Source organism: Selaginella moellendorffii, unplaced genomic scaffold (genome assembly GCF_000143415.4).
Source record: "Selaginella moellendorffii unplaced genomic scaffold, v1.0 SELMOscaffold_81, whole genome shotgun sequence".
In the NCBI taxonomy this organism is placed as follows: domain Eukaryota; kingdom Viridiplantae; phylum Streptophyta; class Lycopodiopsida; order Selaginellales; family Selaginellaceae; genus Selaginella; species Selaginella moellendorffii.
This window is the reverse complement of record NW_003314342.1, coordinates 446,980-467,031: the sequence shown is the minus strand read 5'-3', so window position 1 is coordinate 467,031 and position 20,052 is coordinate 446,980. Positions and strand designations below refer to the sequence as shown.

The 20,052-nt window shown below is 41.6% G+C and overlaps 5 protein-coding genes across 9 annotated transcripts; 2 read left to right on the top strand and 3 right to left on the bottom strand.

Annotated features, from left to right (window-relative positions):
- Positions 1-27: 27 nt before the first annotated feature.
- On the top strand, positions 28-5,602 carry LOC9629257 (CHD3-type chromatin-remodeling factor PICKLE). 4 transcript variants are annotated; one of them, XM_024661229.1, is made up of 30 exons: positions 28-76; positions 129-278; positions 329-466; positions 521-663; positions 726-887; positions 934-1,151; positions 1,205-1,300; positions 1,361-1,500; positions 1,551-1,748; positions 1,796-1,903; positions 1,962-2,012; positions 2,061-2,160; positions 2,211-2,353; positions 2,406-2,509; positions 2,568-2,706; positions 2,780-2,949; positions 2,999-3,065; positions 3,117-3,239; positions 3,300-3,409; positions 3,458-3,530; positions 3,584-3,784; positions 3,855-3,993; positions 4,048-4,153; positions 4,207-4,281; positions 4,332-4,393; positions 4,448-4,524; positions 4,576-4,706; positions 4,767-5,112; positions 5,219-5,302; positions 5,375-5,602. In XM_024661229.1, exons 1-30 carry the CDS (start codon positions 53-55, stop codon positions 5,555-5,557), a joined length of 3,861 nt encoding a protein of 1,286 aa, XP_024516997.1. In that variant the 5' UTR covers positions 28-52; the 3' UTR covers positions 5,558-5,602. The 4 variants fall into 4 exon arrangements, with proteins under 4 accessions (XP_024516997.1, XP_002987457.2, XP_024516998.1 ...); XM_002987411.2 differs by having other exon boundaries at positions 3,855-4,153; XM_024661230.1 differs by lacking the exon at positions 5,375-5,602 and having other exon boundaries at positions 3,855-4,153; positions 4,767-5,159.
- Positions 5,603-6,647, top strand: LOC9628842. Its single transcript, XM_002987410.2, has 6 exons — positions 5,603-5,838; positions 5,911-5,973; positions 6,121-6,168; positions 6,235-6,297; positions 6,373-6,433; positions 6,519-6,647. The coding sequence occupies exons 1-6, from the start codon at positions 5,701-5,703 to the stop codon at positions 6,560-6,562; spliced, it is 417 nt and encodes a 138-aa protein (XP_002987456.2). The 5' UTR covers positions 5,603-5,700; the 3' UTR covers positions 6,563-6,647.
- Positions 6,607-8,080, bottom strand: LOC112341322 (zinc finger protein-like 1 homolog). The gene is made up of 9 exons (XM_024661232.1): positions 7,934-8,080; positions 7,766-7,846; positions 7,584-7,701; positions 7,434-7,525; positions 7,306-7,377; positions 7,099-7,248; positions 7,004-7,049; positions 6,788-6,935; positions 6,607-6,737 (listed from the first exon to the last, which is right to left on the bottom strand). The coding sequence occupies exons 1-9, from the start codon at positions 7,955-7,957 to the stop codon at positions 6,689-6,691; spliced, it is 780 nt and encodes a 259-aa protein (XP_024517000.1). The 5' UTR covers positions 7,958-8,080; the 3' UTR covers positions 6,607-6,688.
- On the bottom strand, positions 8,015-9,470 carry LOC9628841. 2 transcript variants are annotated; one of them, XM_024661233.1, is made up of 10 exons: positions 9,315-9,470; positions 9,111-9,258; positions 8,995-9,047; positions 8,883-8,919; positions 8,767-8,838; positions 8,622-8,711; positions 8,436-8,571; positions 8,301-8,377; positions 8,183-8,247; positions 8,015-8,127 (listed from the first exon to the last, which is right to left on the bottom strand). In XM_024661233.1, the coding sequence occupies exons 1-9, from the start codon at positions 9,377-9,379 to the stop codon at positions 8,191-8,193; spliced, it is 735 nt and encodes a 244-aa protein (XP_024517001.1). In that variant the 5' UTR covers positions 9,380-9,470; the 3' UTR covers positions 8,015-8,127; positions 8,183-8,190. The 2 variants fall into 2 exon arrangements, with proteins under 2 accessions (XP_024517001.1, XP_024517002.1); XM_024661234.1 differs by lacking the exon at positions 8,015-8,127 and having other exon boundaries at positions 8,154-8,247; positions 9,315-9,395.
- A 7,429-nt stretch (positions 9,471-16,899) lies between these two features.
- LOC9629256 (pentatricopeptide repeat-containing protein At4g39530) lies at positions 16,900-19,956 on the bottom strand. The gene has a single exon (XM_024661283.1). It carries the CDS (start codon positions 19,954-19,956, stop codon positions 16,900-16,902), a length of 3,057 nt encoding a protein of 1,018 aa, XP_024517051.1.
- Between the last annotated feature and the right edge of the window lie 96 nt (positions 19,957-20,052).

Genomic DNA, 20,052 nt, shown 5'->3' with positions numbered 1-20,052 from the left:
TGAATTGAATCAGGGTTTTTCCTTTTTTGTGTTCGTGTAGGTTATTTCCGCCATGGCGAAAGAGAGCGAAGAGCAGGTATGCTTAGAGGAAATAGAGAGGATTCGTCAATCCGGGCCTGCATTTCCAGGACTCGAGCACAATGGCGGGGCGGCTGAGGACGAGATCGAGAAAGAAGCCATCCTATCGAGAGCAAGAGGCAGCTGACAGCGACGAAATTGACGATGACGATGCCGCCGGGAATGCAGCCAATGCTGCAGACGCGGGAGAAGCCAAGCAAGTAAGATGCGCCAAACTTTCGAGACTTAATTGCTTGTGTTATTCTTCCAGAGTGACGATCACTGTAGCGTTTGTTCTCTTGGAGGAAAGCTCCTTTGCTGCGATACTTGCACAGCGGTCTATCACCTCGAATGCTTGGATCCACCGATGAAGTCTGTTCCAAAGGGAGATTGGAGCTGCCTCAAATGCGTAAGCCAACTTTGGTGTCGGTTTTCTTTTTCTTGACTGTGTTTTCTCGTCTAGAGAGAGCCTCTTGCGGACTTGGAAAAAATCTTGGATTGGCAAATACGACCACCAGAGCCATCAGAGGATGGTGGAGTCGCCGAAGAATCCACCAAGCATTACTTGGTCAAGTGGAAATCCAAGTCTTACATGCATTGCTCCTGGTATGTATGTCGTTTTTTCTTTCTTTCTTTGTGTCATTTGTTTTCTCCTCTTTATCTTCAAGGGTGACACAGGCCGCTCTAGACAAAGCAATAAAGTCTTATCCAGGAATACGGCTCAGGTTGATGAATTTTAATCGGCAATCAGAATTGAAACTAGAAGATGAGGAAGAAAAGGTTCCTGTCAAACCGGAATGGACTACGGTGGATAGAATCATCGACTATAGGTATAAAAAGGTTTTTTTTTCTCTACTGATCTGGAATATGATTTAGGAAGCGTTCTGGTAAAGATGAATTTCTGGTGAAATGGAAAGAGCTTGGGTACGAAGAATGTACTTGGGAGACCGAGGATGACATTGTCGCGTTTCAGGCTGAAATAAAAAGATACAAAGCGGCCTCGACTAATGAAGAATACCAGGATGTTGATCATGATAAAAGGCGTCAGAAAGCTTTTACTCCTTATGACAAAACACCAGAATTCGTGGTCGGAGGTACGTAAGTTGCGAAGTTTGCTCTTGATTTGAACTTTGGCGTTTGTCTCCAGGTGTCTTGCATCCTTATCAGTTGGAAGGGCTCAACTTCTTGCGATATGCCTGGCAACAGGGAAAGCCTGTTATTTTGGCGGATGAAATGGGCTTAGGTACTACTTTTTTTCTCAGTTTTTTTTTTTTTTTGAAAGATGTAATGCTTTTTTATTCAGGCAAAACGATACAGACGATTTCTTTTCTAACATCATTGTTGCACGAGGGTGTTTCATTACCACATTTGATTGTGGCACCACTCTCAACGCTGCGAAACTGGGAGCGTGAGTTTTCAATTTGGGCACCACAAATGAGTATTGTAAGTTTTCAAGAAAACTCTCGGTATTCTTGCTTAACCTTCTTAACCAGGTCACGTATATAGGATCTGCCCAAGCACGAGAAATCATTAGACAGAAGGAATTTTTTCTTCCGAAGGAGAGAAAACCTGAAAAAGGAAAGAAGAATGCTAGCAGGCAACGGCGGGTAAAGTTTAACGTGCTTCTGACATCTTACGAAATGGTGAACACTGACAGTGCGGTCTTGAAACCTATAAAGTGGGAGTGTCTTGTAAGTTTCTTTTTTTCTTCGGTCAAAACTTGACGTGCATATTGCAGATTGTTGATGAAGGACATCGACTTAAAAACAAGGACTCCAAACTTTTTCAGACGTTACACAACTATTCTACTTACAGCCGTGTGTTACTGACTGGAACTCCCTTACAGGTATATATAGATGTCTCAACTTTTATATCTACATCAACACTTTTTTGTTGATTTGCAGAACAATTTAGACGAACTTTTTACATTGATGTATTTTCTGGATTCTAGCAAGGTTTGTGAGAACTGTCATTCATGTGCGTATTATATCTATCCATTGCAGTTTTCTAGCCTAGAAGAATTTCAACTCGAATTTAAAGATATCAACCATGAAGAGCAAGTCCAGCGGCTGCATACCATGTTATCATCACATTTACTAAGAAGTGTGTTTAATTCGGAAGTGGTCATACTCTTACTGCAATTCTTGCTGCAGGGGTTAAAAAGGATGTGCTGAAGGAGCTTCCTCCAAAAAAAGAGCTAATTGTTCGTGTGGAGCTCAGCGCCATACAAAAAGACTACTATCGGGCGGTGCTTACTCGCAACTATGAAGTTTTATCACGGCATAGTGGTGTACAAGTAAGGTTGGAAGAACATATATTGTATTCTTCTTACGAGTGCAATGGTGCAGGTGTCGCTAAACAACTTGGTCATGGAGCTTCGGAAGATTTGTGCGCATCCATTTCTCTTAGATGGAGTCGAAGAAGAAACGGAAGATGAAGACGCAGTTCAAAAGTAAGCTTCACTCTGTTGAGCTCTACGATTTTCCTGATGTTTCTTTCTTTCATTTTAGAACGCTAGTTGAGGCGTCTGGCAAACTGCTGCTTCTAGATAAAATGACTACAAAGCTAAAAGCCGAAGGACACAGAGTATTGATTTATTCTCAGTTTCAGAGAGTTCTTGATATATTGGAGGATTGGCTTGCTTACAAGGTTACTTTACTTCCTCTTCCTCTTGTTCTTCTTCTTTTTTTCTCTGTTTTTAAAATTGTTTATTGTTTTGTAGAACTGGAATTATGAAAGGATCGATGGGAAAGTCTCTGGTGCCGATCGGCAAAGTCGAATTGATAGATTCAATGCGCCAGGCTCCAAAATATTTTGCTTTCTTCTTTCCACGCGAGCTGGAGGATTGGGCATTAACCTGGCTACTGCCGACACCGTGGTGATATATGACAGGTGCAATAGGCTTGGAAGCAGATAAAAAGGACTAAAGTTTTTTTGGCAGTGACTGGAATCCTCATGCTGACATGCAGGCTATGGCTCGGGCACATCGTATGGGACAGACCAGCAAGGTTGGTGTTACCACTCATTGTGGCTCTCAATGTTTCCTTCGAAGCTTGCAGGTGATGATTTATAGGCTTATCACGAGAGGGACCATTGAGGAAAGGATGATGCAATTGTCAAAGAAGAAGATGGTGCTTGAGCATCTTGTGGTTGGACGCATGAAGACTCAAATTCTTAATCAGGTGAGCCACGAGAAAAAATATATATGTATATATATATCATGACACTCGAAAGCTTTTCAGGAGGAGTTAGATGACATTTTAAGATATGGTGCGAAGGAGCTGTTTGCGGACGAAACAGCAGAGGAGGCAAAACTGCGGCAAATTCACTACGATGATTCTGCTATTGACAGGTTGAGATTGTCATTGTTATTGTTTCTTAGTATAAATATTTGTAGCAGATTGTTGGACCGGTCACTTTTAGAGGAAACAGAAGAGCTTGACGAGGATAACAGCTTTTTCAAAGCTTTCAAGGTTTGGCTCCGTTACTCTTGCTAACAGATTATCTGATACGCATCTTTCTGTAGGTGGCAAACTTTGAATACGTGAATCAAGGGGATGCGAAGGCAGCCGAAGCCATTGAGCAAGAAAAGGAGGCAGAAGCGGATTTCGAATCTCAAACCATGGATCCTTCCGCAAGGACTACATACTGGGAAAATCTTTTGAAGAACAAATACGAAGCTCGAGCTCGGGAGGAACTGGGAAAGGGGAAACGAAGCCGCAAGCAGGTCTTTGCCGATTCTTTTTTTGTCCTAGATATTTTTCTCGTCGAAAGTATTATGAACTATCTTACTGCAGGTTAACCATTTTCCTGCGGAGGACGACTTGGCTGGAATGTCCGATACTAGCTCCGAAGAAGAAGACGATAATAAGCCAGAAGCTGAGGTTAGCAAAGATGCCGCTAAAAGAACCCCTGGCTCAAGGAAAAAACCACGCGGTATGCACTTAGACAGAAAAGATTTTGATTTCATAAGCTGTTTGTGTCCGTCAGTGGAAGCTACAGGGCCGCCTCCTCTTATGGAGGGAGAAGGAAAATCGATTCTCATCCTCGGTTTTAACCGGAAGCAGCGAGCTATGTTTGTGCAAGTGTTGATGAGGTATTGTCACACGTTTCTTAGACGGCTCATTTCTTACTTACAATGCATTCCAGGTTCGGATTCGGCGATTTTAGCTGGTCAGAGTTTGTCTCCTGTTTCAAGCATAAAACTGTTGATGAGATCAAAGAGTACGTTGCGTTTCTTATATTGCAATCCTCACCTTTTTTGCTGTGTGTAGATATGCTGCACTATTCTTGATGCATGTAACGGAAGAGCAGACAGACATTCCAACTTTCTCAGGTAAAAGTTTGTGCGGCCATTTCCTTTTGCTTTTCTGAGTTTTACGGCTCTCAGACGGCATTCCGAAAGAAGGCTTGCGCATACAGGACGTGTTTGTGAGGCTCGCGATTCTTCATCTCATCTGGGAAAAGGTACCCATGGAAAATGCTGCCTATCTTGTCGACTTACAAGGTCCTTAACAGGTGAAAAATCTGAACGAGAATCCTTCCACGTCGCTATTCCCCAGCGTCGCTTACAATAAATACGCGGCCCTGAAAGAGACCAAAGTTTGGAAAGAAGAGCAAGACCGCAAGCTACTGAAAGGCATTGTCAAGTATGTATCACCTTCTCGCTTTCACCTATGAGCTCAGCTCAAGACTGGACTGTTCTCTAGGCATGGATATGGAAGGTGGCAGGCAATTTGCGAAGATGAAGAGTATGGACTGCAACCAGTGCTGTTCCAGGAACTCTTTTCGTCCATTCCGAACTCAAACTCCAGCGCGCCAGCAACGACGGACTTAAACCAGGACGCAGGCGTGGAGGCAATACCTCTTCAGCCAGAAAACAAGAATCTCACAGGCGACAAGCAAGAGGATGCGGCCAAGCCCAGCGATCCACACTCTGACGAGCACAGGGACGCCATGGACGCTCAGTTGCAGAGGAAGACGATGGAGTTTTTCCGGAAGAGGATCTTGGTACTGGAGAAGGTGCTGAATGCTGAATACCACGACGAGCTCCTGGTAAATGTGTGAAGTTTTGTAGCGAGTATTCTCTAGAGATATGGAAGGTGAAGTGCTTGCTATTCTTCCATCTTGTCAACTCACCAGTTTCTGTGTGATTTGCTAGGACCAAGAGCAAGGAGCGGCGGAGGGAGACCAGGAGGGCCTGGAAGACGAGACCAAGCTCTACATCTCTCAGGTCTACTCCGAGGTAAACTTCTCATCGTTTCTCGATTCTTTTGCCTCGAAACTCAACTTGTTCGATCGATCGGTGCGCTCGCAGATGACGCTCCTGGTAGCGGACAGTGAAATCGATGCAGTCCAAGCGTACGCCGGGAACAAATCCGCTGGATCTCGCTTGCGGCGAAGCATTAGGCAGCTCGAGGGCCTTTGCATGGAGCTCGAGACTGCGCTCTACCAGAGATGCGCCACTGGAAGCGATGAGAATGATCCATCGCCCAGCTAGAAAGCTTTTTCAAAGTAAACAGCATATTCTACTACTGGCCAGGGATATTCTTGGGGCATTTGCAGCGTCACGGTAGGTCGATTGGCAGTATCGCGTCGAGCGCCGCAGCGTTGTCGCCCGGTCCGATCGGTTGGAATCGCGAAATGGATGCCAAGAGCAGCAATCCCGGCGACGAGGAAGAGCAGCGCCAGCGCCAGCGGCCATCGCCGGGAGAGGATGAAGACGCGGCAGCTGTGAGCCACGCGGCCGAGGAGCAGCGAATGCCATCGCCGGAAGAGGAGGTCTCTTTGATTGCTTGATTCTAATCGTCCTTGTCCGGGAATTGAGAGATCTCTTTGGATTTGTTGCTATAGGAAGCCGCAGTGAAGAGGAAATATGGCGGATTGAGACCAAAGAAGCCACCCCTCATTTCCAAGGTGAGTTCTATGGTTTGTTTCTCCCCCTAGAGGATTTCTTGCTAGAAAACTAGGAGATCTTTAGCTAGAAAGCTTGAAGCAAGGAAGAAAACGAAGAAGAGAATTTCCTTCTCCTTCTCTTCTAAAATGCTGCCCATTTCTCTACAGGATCACGAGCGAGCGTTCTTCGATTCCGCGGACTGGGCTCTTGGAAAGGTGCGGTGCATTCATGCTTCTCTTTTTCTTTTTCTTTTTTCTCTTTCTTAATCGCGAGTTTAACAGCAAGGTGGACCGGTCGGTCAGAAGCCAAAGAGTTTGATCGAATCCCTTCGTCCAAAACTGCAGGCAAATTCCTTGCATTCGTCCCGGGAATGTTGCTCGTGCTTACAGTGCCTCTGTTTTTTTTTTTTTTCTTCTCAGCCTACTCCCCACCAGCCTCTCCCTTCCAGAAAAGCTGCCTATGGTGCTTCGGATGGAGAAGGTAAATCCGATCTTTTCTCTTCTTTTCCCAGGAAATTGCCAACTAGCAGTCATGTTTCTAGACGTCTGACTTGCCGATCTTCCAGGTGGTGAGAATGGAGCAGCGGATCCAGCCGAGAACAACATTTGAGAAGGTTTTCTTAGCTGCTAACTGTTACTTTTTCCACGTTCTAATGATTTTGAGTGACTTTTCTTTCTAAGAAGAGAATCGTCTACACAAGCTCGGTGTGTCTAGCATCAGTTTGTTTCTATCCTTTCATCGCTGGATTCTTTGGTATAACATGACCACTGTTGCTATACAGGACCTGTAAAGATTCTAATGAGCATTCCATAACAAGGCGGTCCAGTTCCTTACATGATTGCGACAAACAGGAGAATCTTGCTGGTACTGGCCTTGGAAGCTCGACGACAGTCCTCGGCAGTGGTCAAAGGCAGTGTTGTTGCTGCTCGAGAAGAGGCCCAGAGAGGAAGCAGGTGCCTCGCCACTTGTCTGTGCATTGGACCTACACACGCGGCTCCAGAGATCGTGACAAGTGAAATGGACGTGGAAAAGTGTAGAAAGTTTCGTTACCTCGGCGGCGATACTTCCACTCGTTCTCGTCGCGTACAGAGCTCGGCTGGCATGAAAACTTGAAGAACACAGGGAAATGAACAGGAAAAACTTACCGGGTGCTCGAATTCCTGGCTGGTTCTCATGTCGACAACGCTGGACGAGAGGTTTGGTGCTTCGCTGAGGAGCACTGTTTCCGAAGAGCTGGTTTCCGGGGAAAGATCACGAGTTTCTTTGGGAAAGCTTTCAGTACCATCGCCACTAGTCTGACAGGAAAGCAACATCGACAGATACGACTACAGAAAGGAAAAAAAGAAACGCACCTGAGAGATTGCCTGCTTTAGAACGAGAGGGAGGCCAGTGCCAAGATCTCTGAAGTTCTTCGGAGGCCATACCTTTCAGAAAAGAGGTACGTTTTATTTCGAAGATCTGTGACTAACTTTCGGCGTACCACAGATGAACAGGACGGGCACGCATGCGGCGAAGAACCATGCAAGTCGCCACTCGTCAAGAGCGTTTCCAGGCAAGCTCCGTGCAGCAGATCTGCGAAAGAAGAAGAGCATCAGAGCGATACGATCGTAGAAAAAAAGAGAAGTCTTACGCAAGCAACCGAGACGAATCACGTCTCCCTCGGCACCGAGTAGCGATTGCTGGCAGAGACTACACTGAGGAGGCCAATCATAATCTCCATCCACAACCCATTCCGCGTAAGTTCGGACCTTCGACGAGAAAAAAAATTGTTTTGTTGCTCGTTCTTGCGAAGAAAAAAAGCTAGAAACTTACAACGCATAGCTGATGTTGCTGGAAGCAAATGCATTGAGAGCACACTGGAACTTTGTGGACGAAACAATAGAGCCTGGTCGACTGAAACGAACCAAAGCGATCAAATCGATCAAGCATCTATAAATCTTAGCTACAAAGAATCAAAAGAGAGAAGGATCAAAAGCTTACCGCTCGGCATTTGCAAACAACCATCCGGAATTTTTTGGAGCTGCTGGAAACTCTTCAGATCGGATCTGACGAAAACGCGAGCTTCTCCACGCGAGAAATTTACATCCGCGCCCTATTTCATTCCTACGACTACGTGGAGGCATTGCAGCCGCGAGATGATCTCGAATGGATGGACTGGATGTGACATTACTGGACTGAAAAACAATGTTAGAGCAGAGAGAAAGCTCAAGTTTATGGTATGTGTATTACCTCAAGTTTTACAGCTCAAGGCTAAGCAGCAAGATGTGATCATCGGGATTTCGCGCTTGTACAAGCTAGAAAGTTTGTAGTTTGGGAAAAGAAGTGAAAAACTAGAGCCAATATTTACCTGAAATCCTTGGCGATGATAGACCAGCCTTGCAGCTTTGTTACCAGAATCGACATGAACATACACTCTTTTCAATCCTGAAAGATGAACGAGAAGAAGAATTATGAGGTAGCAGGAGGAAAGAAAGGATCCAACCCCAAAACTTGGCTACTTGCACAGCGGATTCAAGCAAACTGGAGGCAACTCCTCTTCTCCGATGGCTTCTCGACACGCATACGTTTGCAATGTAGCCATAAGGCTGGGTTTGAATGCCAAGAGTCCTCGAGTCATCCTGGGAACAAACAAGGAATCACACACATAGGAGAAGAACGGATCCAGTACTCTGGGCTGTGCTGTTGGCAAAGCTTGACGCAAGCTTAAGTCCGTTGTTCCAATGACCCGATTGAGCAGGGATGATCCATCGTTAAGGACCTGGCATGAGAGGATACTTACATACAGGCTAGAACGAAAGAGCTCTAGAGTTTACCGCTAACAAGCAGGTGCATCGTAAGCAGTTACCATATCTTCCAGCGCAGCGTCGCTTCAAAGTTATGAACTCCTGCCACAAAAGCTTCAAGAAACAATGGCTATAAACTATATCACCTGTTCGGAGAATTTCTTTTTGTAGCTTTGGACGAAGCTGCCACAGCGGAAAAAAAAAAAAAAAGCAAAGAGAACATTTGGTGTTTTTTCTTTCTTTTGAAATGTAGTGTACCGATCAGAGCCTTGATCTTCAAAGTAGCATTCAGAACGCAGCCAGGAAGCTGTCTGGAAATGTTTAAAACAAAGAAGGAAAAAACTTAGACATAGGCTGCTCCAAGAAACACTTACCCAGAAATCTTCATCGGACCGTGCTTCGCGGACAAGATAGAAATTTGGCTGCTGATTGAAAGAATCTCTACACCCAGTGAGAAGTCTGGCATTGGCAGGAGTATCAATGGAGGATCTGGAAACACTATCCCTCCTTTGGCAGCATAGCCTGTAAATCAACTTTGGGCTCTTATAGTCTGTTAGGAACAAAATGCCATTCTCTACCTCGTAGAAGCTCCACCAAGTGCCGGAGAATTTGGAAAATGCGGCAAAGGCAATGTCCCCGCCATGCCCAACGCACCTAGAATTCTCGAGAATATCCTCTGTTTTGTCGATTGGCCACTCCCTCTATATACTCTTGCTTGTTTCTTGGTGCTCCATTCTCTGTCTTATATATCCGTTCTCTTGGCTATACCCAACACTCCCCCTCAGCCAAGACAGCCATAGCCCAGAACAAAAGAGTGTAAAACATGTTTTGGCAGCCCATTGTTCATCCGTTCGTTTTTTTTTCCCTCCGCCAAGTGTTTTCTTCATTCCAGGCATGCTTCGAGGTGTGCACAGTGAAGACGTCTGCAATCATCTAATCATCTCCTGTGTTTCTCTCTGGAAAAGTTTGAGAACGCGACATCTCGAAGTGGAGCTCTTCCTGGACAAGAAGGAAAAAAAAACATGCTCTTCAGAAATCTTCATCGCAAGAAAGAAAAATTGGTTGTTACTTCAAGCAATCTCTACACTGAGAAGTTTGCCACTCTAATCTATATATATCAACCTTAGGGATCTTATATATGTGAGAAATACAATTAAAAAAATTGAAAGCTCCATCCAAGTCATGGTTTTCATATACACTGAGATCAGTCTTTGGCTAATATCACAAACACTGAGATTATTACTGGCCTCATATATAAGTAATTTTTCTTGTGTGAAAAAGTTTATTTTCATTCTAGTAATGATAATATTTTTAAAACTAAATTAAATTTAAATTTAACTCTTTATGTACAGCTATAATGCCATATATTAATATTAGTATAGTGGAATTTTGATAACTGTCGGATTGATTTCAATCCAGATCGCTCACTCTTATATATAAACTAGAGTTTTTGGGCTAATTAATATATACATTTCTACATTTCATTTCTATATTGTATATATTCACATTGGTGAAAGAGAGTGGCAATTTTGATTGTCCTTGAAGAGTGTTTAGATTTGGGCCTTTAGTTTAAATTTAACTTTTGCATTATCTAAATCTCACTTTCCTTATAATTTATTTAATTTCTTCTCTTTTGTTTTTTTTTTCCTTTTTATTCAGTTTCATGGTAAAGTAACAGCCTCCTCCTTCTTTGACTCTAGAGTAACAGTTATTATAATTATTTGATGCTATGTGGGTGTAATTGAACAATCAGACTCAATTAATAATGGTATTTATGATGCGAGGTACAATTCCTCCTGCTTTTATTACTAATTCTCACATCTGGCCAAAGTTCTTCTATGGAAATCTTAAAGATGATATATACCATTATTTCAATCACTTTATGGTGATGACCATTTACTATTCTTAGAATGATGATTAGTGTTTGCTTGAGTTTCCCACATGTTTGCAAGGGATGGCATTACAATGGTATAATGGTTTAAGTATAACCATTTATGCAGGTTAGAGCATTCTCATAGATATCTTCAAATGTGCATCTAGACATATTAATGATTATGATGATATTTTTCAATAATTGCATTGTTTTTGTCAAAAGTCATATGAATCAATAATGTAATTTAGTGTTTGCTTCTTAAGCCTCTTGCTTCATGTAAAGCCAAATATATTAAAATGGATGAAGTTAAGAATGTTATAGCTAACACTTCGTCAAGATTTTGTGAGACTAATACATACACTTGTTCCAACAACCTTTAATGATACTCTTTGACTAATATAACATTATGAGATATTGCCTCTTCTTACTGTACATCCTTCACCCTACTTACTGTAGGAGATGGTTCTGTTTTGATGGAGGTTAATGTTACTACTGCTCATGTTCAAGAACAAAGGCAAGGACGTGGTTGTGGCTGTGATGTCCACTACTGGGTGTGTGATGAGATTAACTACACATATCAGCGTGGTCAATGTTTTTCAAATTGGTAACCTCTATTTCTTGGGTGAAGACCTTGGCATTAACATCATTTTGTTAGTGTTGCTACAATGGAAGGTTTAGACATTAAGATGCTTTTGGGAAATAAAGAGTTGTGTGAGTAGTGGAGGTTTCTTGGAAAATAAGCCAATGACTCTCTATCTTTCTTTTAAGAGTATCATCAAGGGGTCACTTAGCACCAATTCATTTAGTATTTAATTTCTAAGCTTGTTTTTATGATAAAATATCTCTTATTATTCTCTCCATGTTGGCTGATACAAGCTTGAGTTTGTTTTCTATTGCTCAACTTGTTGCCACAATCTACATTTGTGTCATGTAGTAGAGCCAATTTTTATTCTTTATGGCAATAACTATATACATACATATACATGGGATGAGGTGAACTTAATTGTGTGTGTGGGCAATTTTAAACTTGAGCTAAAGTTGTTGTGAGTGGCACTAAGTCAAACTTTTGACCTTATCTTTAGTATAGATTAATTGCAGTGCAATTATGTCAAATGTGACTTTAAGGTTTATTCCTTTATCTCATACTTCCTTATATTTATTCCATTTCTATTCATCATCGACCCTTTATGTTTACCTTTGCTTTTATCACTTTTATCTCTCCATTATTTCCTTCTATGTTTCTATCTTATTCCTTTATTCCCTCTTCAAATCCTTCCAATGGTCTTTGTATCTCAGCGGTTGATTGCCTCAAGTATGTCAATTTCTTTCACTTTGACCTATAATATGAGGTCATTATTCACTTTTGCATTGACTATTATCTGTTAAATAATGTGACTATCCTGGATGTGTACCCTCTTCCTCACACTGTTAATTTTTTAAATCGTCTAGGGAGAAATTGTTAATTCACCTAGTTAAATTTTGCTTTTGGGTACTAGCAAATGTTGATAGCTGAAAAAGATGTTCTTAAAGCTGTGTTTCATACAAAAGAACAAGTTTATCAAATCAATTTACAAACCTTTACAAAAAATATAATACTTCAAGTAAGTTATGTCTTTAGATCTGAAAACAAATTTGAACAATGCTTTAGCAACTTTCTAATGAATAATGGATGAGGTTGTTTACAATATGCCAAAGGTGACTACTAACTTCATTATTGATGTCTTGATTCACTTTGAGAGAACATGTGAAAAGCACATCCATGATGTTCGTAAAGTGTTAAATCAGCTGTAGGAAGTTAGTTTAAAGTTGAAGTGGTCGAAATAACTCATAAGTGTGTGAATTATATGTACCAGTTCCTAGGTAAAATGCATCATCTCAGTCATTTTGTTGATCATCTTTCTGATCGTATTGCACCATTGCAAGCATTGCTAAAGTCATTAACATCATTTTTCATTTAGTCATCAAGATTATGAACAAGCCTTTACAAATCTCAAAGAGTTGTTAACTACTCTTCTAATTTTGGCACATCCTAATTACACTCAACTTTTCATTTTGTGTGTAGATGTTTTTAATATTAGTCTCAATAGTGTCTTGATGCAAAAGAGTATGAATGTGCCTGGTTAATGTCATCTCATTGCATATATTAACCATATATTACAATCAGTAGAGATGAACTACTCCATAATAGAGAAGGAGTGCTCAGTAACAATTTGGGGTTTTTAAGAACTTTTATTCATATTTGTATGGTTCTCAAATATTACTAAAAGGTGATTATGCTACAATTACTTTGTTATTGAACCAATAAAACTTAGTTGGTCGTATTAATGGGCCTTAAAGCTTTAAATATATGATTTTGATATATGATCTCGAGGTTATTTATTTGGGGAGTTCTATGGCTGATGCTAATGCTTTTTCTCAAGCTCCTTTCCCTTCTTCACTCACTTCTCCTATTTTTAATAAGCTTGTTATTCTAGCATCAATGGATTTTCTGAATAATGATTTTGTACTATTGGCAGTTGTTACATATAATGTTTAGTGTCCATAAAGTGCAAAAAAAAATTTACCTTTGTTTAATAAGGTTTATAAGGCTCAAAAGGTTAAATTATGGATCTAAAGGCTTTGTAATAGATTTAAAATTTTCTACATCACTTATTGATGACTTGTCATTTCGGCATTTATATTCTTAATATCACCTTGAGGATGACTTCTTTATTTTATAAGGACTAATTTTAATGATTATTTACTGCTGATGGTGCCTTCAGTTTTTATTCCAGAGTTTCTCCATCTCTATCATGATTCCCCTATTCTAGATGGGTATATAGGACATTATTGTGTGATTAAGAAGTTGCATAAATTTCATAGATGTAATGTCATGTTGTCTAATATATGCTTAACTACATTTGATGCCAAGCTCATAATACTTCCCTTTCTGTTGCAGAAGGATAGTTGGAGTTAATTATAATTTTTTGTTTATTTGAGTTTATGGCATTTGATCCAATAAGACATTTTCCACAATCAACTATTGGTAATAAGTATATTATTATTGCTTCTTAACTCACTAAGTGAAAGTTGATATCCTTGCTAATGCATTTGCAATTATTGTTGGATGTTTGCTTCTCAATCAAGTGGTGTTCTAGCATTCCTGGTCAGAGTAGATTCTCTCGAAGGATAGTTTTGCATTTATGGCTAAGGTATTTTATGTTTTAACATCTTAGCTAGGGATATACTACACTTTCATAAGTGCTTATTATTCACAAATAAATGATTTAGTGGAACAATTTATTCAGATCTTCAAAAAAATGATTGTAAAGTATATAAACTTTTAGCATTTAGATTGGGATGGTTATTTACAATCTCTTTGGTATACATATGTCATAAGGTACATAATTCTATTATTGTTTCACCATATAAACTCCTATATAATCATGATCCAATATTGCTAACAGATTTGAATTTACCTTTGCAATTGCCATGAGCTACTGATGTTAAATCTTAAGAACAATATTTAATGAACATTCTTCCATTTGTTCAAATGGAATCTACTAAATACTTAGGCCATATTTAAGTGGGATAACAAAGGTGTTACAATAGCTATCATCATCCACCAACACAATATATAGTGGATAATTTAGTGTTAATCCATTTTCTCAATCTTATGGTATATGATTTGTTTAAGGGGCTCTTTTCTCAATAGAAGAGACTGTATTGTCGTGGCAAGTGAGACGCAAGTTTATAAGGTTCGGCATGATATTCAAAAGACCAATCCTCTAGAAATTATATATGTGCAATAACTGAAATGCTTCATATAAAGGGTTCAGGAACAACTGATACCATCTACAATCTACTATAACCTCCTTCTAATGTTCTTCCAAATCCTGGTTTATTAACTAGAGAACTCTAACTACTTTTTATCCTTCCGAGAGGAGAGGATGATATGACGTCAAGTGTATAGCTATGATGTTGTATATTAATATTAATATAATGGGATTTTAATAATTGTCATATTGGTTTAAATCCAGGCCAATTGCTCTTATTTATAAGCTAAACTTTTTGGGCTAATTAATAAGTATTTTCTATATTCCATTTGCATATTCCATGCACTCATACTTATAACCTAAAGTTCATTTTGAAATTGAGTATAATGAACATTTTAATAATGTATTTTGATAATGGGGTAATTATATTCTTTAAAAACCCAAAATATTATCAAAAAAATTCTGGATACAAAATAAAAAATATAAATATTCTTGAGAAAATTATAGTTCATATATAGATATTTTCTGATATTATTGCCTTTAATAAATAAAGAAGATTAAAAACAAAATAAGTTCATATAGTGTGGCTTATGGAGTCCTTACAACTTCAAAAATAATTTAAAATATTAATATTATCAAAATTAATTTATCAATGGAATATATAATTTTTAAAAATAAATTTTTCTAATTTTTATTGAAATGTATTAAATTAATAAAATGCATAACTAATAATGATTAGCTATTTTGTAATAATATAATCGAAATGTTTTATTGCTATTATAGTTAGGATTATAAAATAGCCTATATAGGCATGTTTATATTACTGAAGATTTCTTTTAATTGTAATATAAGTTTTACTAATATATACAAATAATTAATTATAATTATATTTATATTATTAGCAATTTTGCTGATATCCTTTTTATCATATGTTTCTTATGTTATCAAATGATTATTAAACTTAGTATGAGTAAAATGCAAGAAAAAAATTAATATTTTGTTATGATATTCTATGTATTTTTTAATTTACATAATGTTTTATTTTGTAAATATAAAAGTAATTTTAATTTTATAAACAACAATTTTCAAAATAAATATTTTAGACAAGGCACATCACTCACTTTTGCTTTTATTTATTAAACCCTGCTGCCGAGGAAGGACTCACTAAAACCTATTTTTTATAATGAAACTTTATATTTAATGTTATTTAAATTAATTAGTCATATATATAAGATTTATATATCAATTATAGTGTAATAATTCCAAGTTGCTTTAATTAGAAAAAAAAAAATTTACCAATATTTTAATTTTCTAAAAATGTTTTAAATAGTGTAATAAATATTTAAAAGGATAAGACCATCATCTAATTTTATTTTTTCTTAAATAAATTTAAAAGATTTTTAAAACCTAACTGATTGTGAAATAATAGTATAAAAATATTTTATTTATAAGGACTTTGTTCCAACAACATTCGATAGATAAAAGATTTACTATTGTAGATAAAAAATCTCAAAACATACAGATCTTCAAATTTCTATTCTTCAAGTAACTTTTCAAATCTCTCCCCATCAATCCTCTTTAATGGGTATATCACTATCTCTCCATTTTGAAAAGGGACACTATTTTCATTCTCCCAATACCTTCAAAAACGACTTGATCTATACTCAGAAAAGTTTTAACTGCTCTTTAAGTAATTTAAAATTTCTTTAAGTAGTTTAAAACTCTCTTAACTAAATTCCGCTCGCTCTCAGATATTATTAAAGAAATACTAAAAGTTTGAGTGACCTTTCATTAAAATATTCAATGTATAAAGAAAACATTCAAAAATAAGTGGCTACTTTCAAAACTTTCATTAAATTGAAGGGTAATAAGTGATTGAATTTAATGGTAAACCTTTATGTGTTTAATAGTAGTATAAATGTGTGGTTCTACATTATAATTAGCAGATTTTAGATATAAAAAATTTAATATATTTTCTATCAAATAATACAATGTCATGTACTTTTAAAAAATTATTTATATTTTCATCATAAATTAATCCACTATAAAATGTAATAAACTGACATATATATTATTTTGATAATTAAAATATTTTCTATTTTTCTTAAAAAGTTTTATTTTTTATTTAAACCTTGCAACATGAAATGAATATTTAATCTCAGCCTTTCAAAAAAAAAATGAATGGAGTCCCCCTTCAAAGTTTAGGCATACTTGCAATAGTTATATATAATGTAAACCTAAAGTAAATATTTCAAAATAAAAAATAAAAGATACTATAAAGCTAACATTTACATTTTATAGTAATAACAATCTTCCACCTAATCCTTGAAATGTCGGAATTGAAGGAGAAACGCGGGTATCGGACCAGTGTTGGTGAAAGAGAAAGATTGAACAGTAAAGAGAATGGAAGTGTGGATGCTCTAAGGATTTCTAGGAATCAAGACCGGTACAAGACCGGAGCCGGAGAAAGCTCCAGAGGCAAGTAGAATCGATCGACATCGGTGATTGCTCTATGGCGAAGACGATCTTTTGAGTTCATGGCAGTTTCCCTGATACCAAATTGGACAGAACAACGTAGCCAGCGGGGATGCTTGGATCTAAAACACTCACTTTCTCCGCCGCCGCTCTTCCCAGCTCAACATCTCCTTGAACACTACACGAGCTCAAGAAGCTCACGTAAGCTCTGGCGTTGGGGATTCTCCGGACGAGCTCCTGGGCAGCACTGAGCTCTCCCGCTCGTCCCAGAAGATCAACCAAGCAGCTGTAGTGCTCCAGAGTCACCTCCAGGCAGTGATCCCGAGCTATGGACGCGAAGAACTGGATCCCGGTCTCGAGCATCCCGGCCTTGGCACAGGCCGAGAGAACGCTCAGTATCGTCACGCCGTCGGCTCGCAATCCAGCCTGCTGCATCCGCGCAAAGAGCTTGAGAGCTCTCTCGCCATCGCCGTGGTGAGCATAGGCCGAGATGACGGACGTCCACACCAGCAAGTTCTCCTGCAGCAAGAAGCTCCGTCCACGATCGAAAACTTTGCTCGCGGACTCGAGGCTTCCACACTTGCTATACATGTGGATGAGCGCCGAGACCACCACGGGATCCATCTCCATCGCCGGGCGCTCGGCGAGCAAAGCGTGGAAGCGCTTGCCTTCGACGAGAGCGGCGGCGGTGGTGCAAGTGGAGAGAATGGTGGCGAAGGTTACTCGGTCGGGCTCTTCGCCTTGGAGCAGCATTCGCCGGAAGAACAGCTTGGCGATGGCGCCATAGTGGCTGTGAGCGTACGCAGCGATGATCGCAGTCCACGAGACTTTGTTGCGCTCGATCATAGCGTCGAAGATCTCTCGAGCGTTGCCGGGGCTGGAGCACTTTCCAAACGCGCTGATGAGAGCGTTTCCAACAACGAGCTCGGTCTCCAGGCCGGCCTCGGCAATGCAAGCGCGGACGAGCTCCAGCGATCGCAAATCCTGTCCGGAGCTCTCCACGAGAACGCTCAAGATCACAATGAAGGTGATCCTCTCGGGAGCCACTCCGCTGAGAAGCATCTCGAGATACGTCCTGTAAGCTCGCTGGAGCTCGCGGTTCTCAGCGTGGATCGATATCAAACAGTTCCACGCCACCACCCTGTGATCGATCATCGTCTCCTCAAACACCCTCCTCGCGTCTGCCAAGTTTCCACACTTCCCATAGCCGGTGACGAGCGAGGTAGCAGCGTTTTCATCCATGCCGAGCTCCACCAAGATCGTCTCGAAAGTCTTCACTTCCGGAAGCTCCAGAGATCCGGAGCTCAGCACCGCGAGGAATCCAACGCTGCTAGATGCCATGCCTTCGAGCATCATCTCCCGGACGAGCTCCAAAGCCTCTCGTCCCCGACCGTGATCGCAAAGCGCTGATACGATTGAGTTCCAAGACACCGAGTCCTTCTCCGGGATCTCTCGAAAGAGCTTTCTCGCGAGCGACAACTCTCCACACTTCCCATACATATCTACAAGCGCGTTGGCCACCACCGCCGAGTTTTCTCGATCGATCCCACAGGACTCCACGAACAAAGCGCGGAAAATCTCGCCTTGGCGAAGATCCGACACTGCCGCGCAGAGGTTGATCATGGCGACGATCACCACCTTGCTGGGAAGAACACCGCAGTGCTGCATCCTTCGCAGCAGTGCCATCGCGGGGCGGAGCTGGAAATCATCGGCGTAGCCAGCGATCATCGTCCCCCACAGCGGCAAATCCCTCTCCTCCTCCTCCACACCATCAAAGATCTCTCTCGCCGCCGCCAGCCTCCCAGATCTCCGGAAGAACGTCACTGCTGCAGTAGCTGGAAGAGCTCTCTTCATACAAATCCCCAGCTCCTTCGCGTGAGAGAGAACGATCTCTCCCTCCCCGATCGTGCTGGCGCAAGCACCGAGACACGCGACGATCGCCCCCTCGCTCGGAATCACTCCCTCGTGCCTCGTCTCGCGGAGGAGATCGAGAAAAACTCCCTCGTCGCCGATGTGCGCGGATGCTGCCAGCATTGTGTTCCAGGAGATCGAGCTCCGCGAGCTCATCTCGTGGCGAAAGATCCACAGCGCCTCCTCGAGGCTGTGGTTCCTGGCGTACATGTTGAGCAGTGCCGTCCCCAGCGCGAAATCCAGCTCGATCCCGCTGCCCAGGATCCGCGAGTGGATCCATCGCCCATCACGGATATCGATCTCCGCGACGCTGCCCAGCACGCTCAGCCAGGTGACTCGATCGGGGTGGAGTCCCTCGAGATCCATGGAGCGCACCATCGCCAAAGCGTGAGCGCAATGCCGGTTCTGGGCAAATGCTGCCACCATAGCGTTCCACGAGATGAAATTCTTCTCCACGATCGAATCAAACACCTCCTTGGCGTGACCCACGCTACCGCATCGTCCATACATCGTGACGATTGCGGTGCTCGCGAAAACGCTGCTGGCAGAGACCCCAGACTCGATCATCCATTCGTGGACAGATGCCCCCTCGCGGCAATTGCCGCAAGCACCGAGCACGGTGACGAAGGTGATCGTGTTGGCGATCGAGTGTTCCAGCAGCATTCTCCGGAAGAACACGAGCGCCTCTCGATTCTCGCGGTGGTGGACGCACGCGGCCATCATCGCTGTCCAGGCGATCACGGACTTGATCTCCATGGAGTGGAAGATCGCCTTGGCCGCGGCGAGGCTGCCGATCTTGCCGTGGATGTTGAGCAGCGAGGTGGCGATAGCGATGTCGGTGGCGAGCTGGGCGTCGGCGGCGATGGAGTGGAGGAGGCGGAGCAGCGGCGGGGACGCGAGATCGAGGCAGGCAGTGAGCGCCGTCATGATCGTCACGCGGTTGGGCGCTACACCCTGGAGCTGCATTTGCCGGAACACGAGAATGGCATCGCGGAAGAGCTCTTGGCGAACAAGACCGGCCACCATCGCCGTCCACGGCACCACCGTCTCCGCCGCCCCAGCGCCGCCCATCATTCCCTCCAGATCCCCCAACCGCCCGCTGGCTCGCGTGTAAACACCCAGCATCTCCTCTTTGAGGCATCGCTCCGGCGCAAAGCCCCGATTCTCTGTCGCGAAAAACCTCGCAAAGAATGCCCTTCTTCGCATCCAAGAACCCTAAACCTCCATCCGCCACGTGTCAAGCCTCGCTGCTATACACGTGACTGCCAGCAGTGACATATATCCACATGGCATATTAAACCC

Bases quoted from the DNA above. Each gene is read 5' to 3' on its own strand.
- LOC9629257 (XM_002987411.2), top strand. From the start codon at position 53: ATGGCGAAAGAGAGCGAAGAGCAG. The intron at 2,013-2,060 runs GTTTGTGAGAAC...TATCCATTGCAG, and splicing joins ATTTTCTGGATTCTAGCAAG to TTTTCTAGCCTAGAAGAATT. The intron at 3,240-3,299 runs GTGAGCCACGAG...AAAGCTTTTCAG, and splicing joins AGACTCAAATTCTTAATCAG to GAGGAGTTAGATGACATTTT.
- LOC9628842 (XM_002987410.2), top strand. From the start codon at position 5,701: ATGGATGCCAAGAGCAGCAATCCCGGCGACGAGGAAGAGCAGCGCCAG. The intron at 5,974-6,120 runs GTGAGTTCTATG...ATTTCTCTACAG, and splicing joins AGCCACCCCTCATTTCCAAG to GATCACGAGCGAGCGTTCTT. The intron at 6,169-6,234 runs GTGCGGTGCATT...CGAGTTTAACAG, and splicing joins CGGACTGGGCTCTTGGAAAG to CAAGGTGGACCGGTCGGTCA.
- LOC112341322 (XM_024661232.1), bottom strand. From the start codon at position 7,957: ATGGTTGTTTGCAAATGCCGAGCG. The intron at 7,847-7,933 runs GTAAGCTTTTGA...GGTTCGTTTCAG, and splicing joins TTGTTTGCAAATGCCGAGCG to TCGACCAGGCTCTATTGTTT. The intron at 7,378-7,433 runs GTACGCCGAAAG...CTTTTCTGAAAG, and splicing joins GCCCGTCCTGTTCATCTGTG to GTATGGCCTCCGAAGAACTT.
- LOC9628841 (XM_024661233.1), bottom strand. From the start codon at position 9,379: ATGGCGGGGACATTGCCTTTGCCGCATTTTCCAAATTCTCCGGCACTT. The intron at 9,048-9,110 runs GTAAGTGTTTCT...AAACATTTCCAG, and splicing joins GGTCCGATGAAGATTTCTGG to ACAGCTTCCTGGCTGCGTTC. The intron at 8,712-8,766 runs GTAAACTCTAGA...CTCTCATGCCAG, and splicing joins GATGCACCTGCTTGTTAGCG to GTCCTTAACGATGGATCATC.
- LOC9629256 (XM_024661283.1), bottom strand. From the start codon at position 19,956: ATGCGAAGAAGGGCATTCTTTGCGAGGTTTTTCGCGACAGAGAATCGG.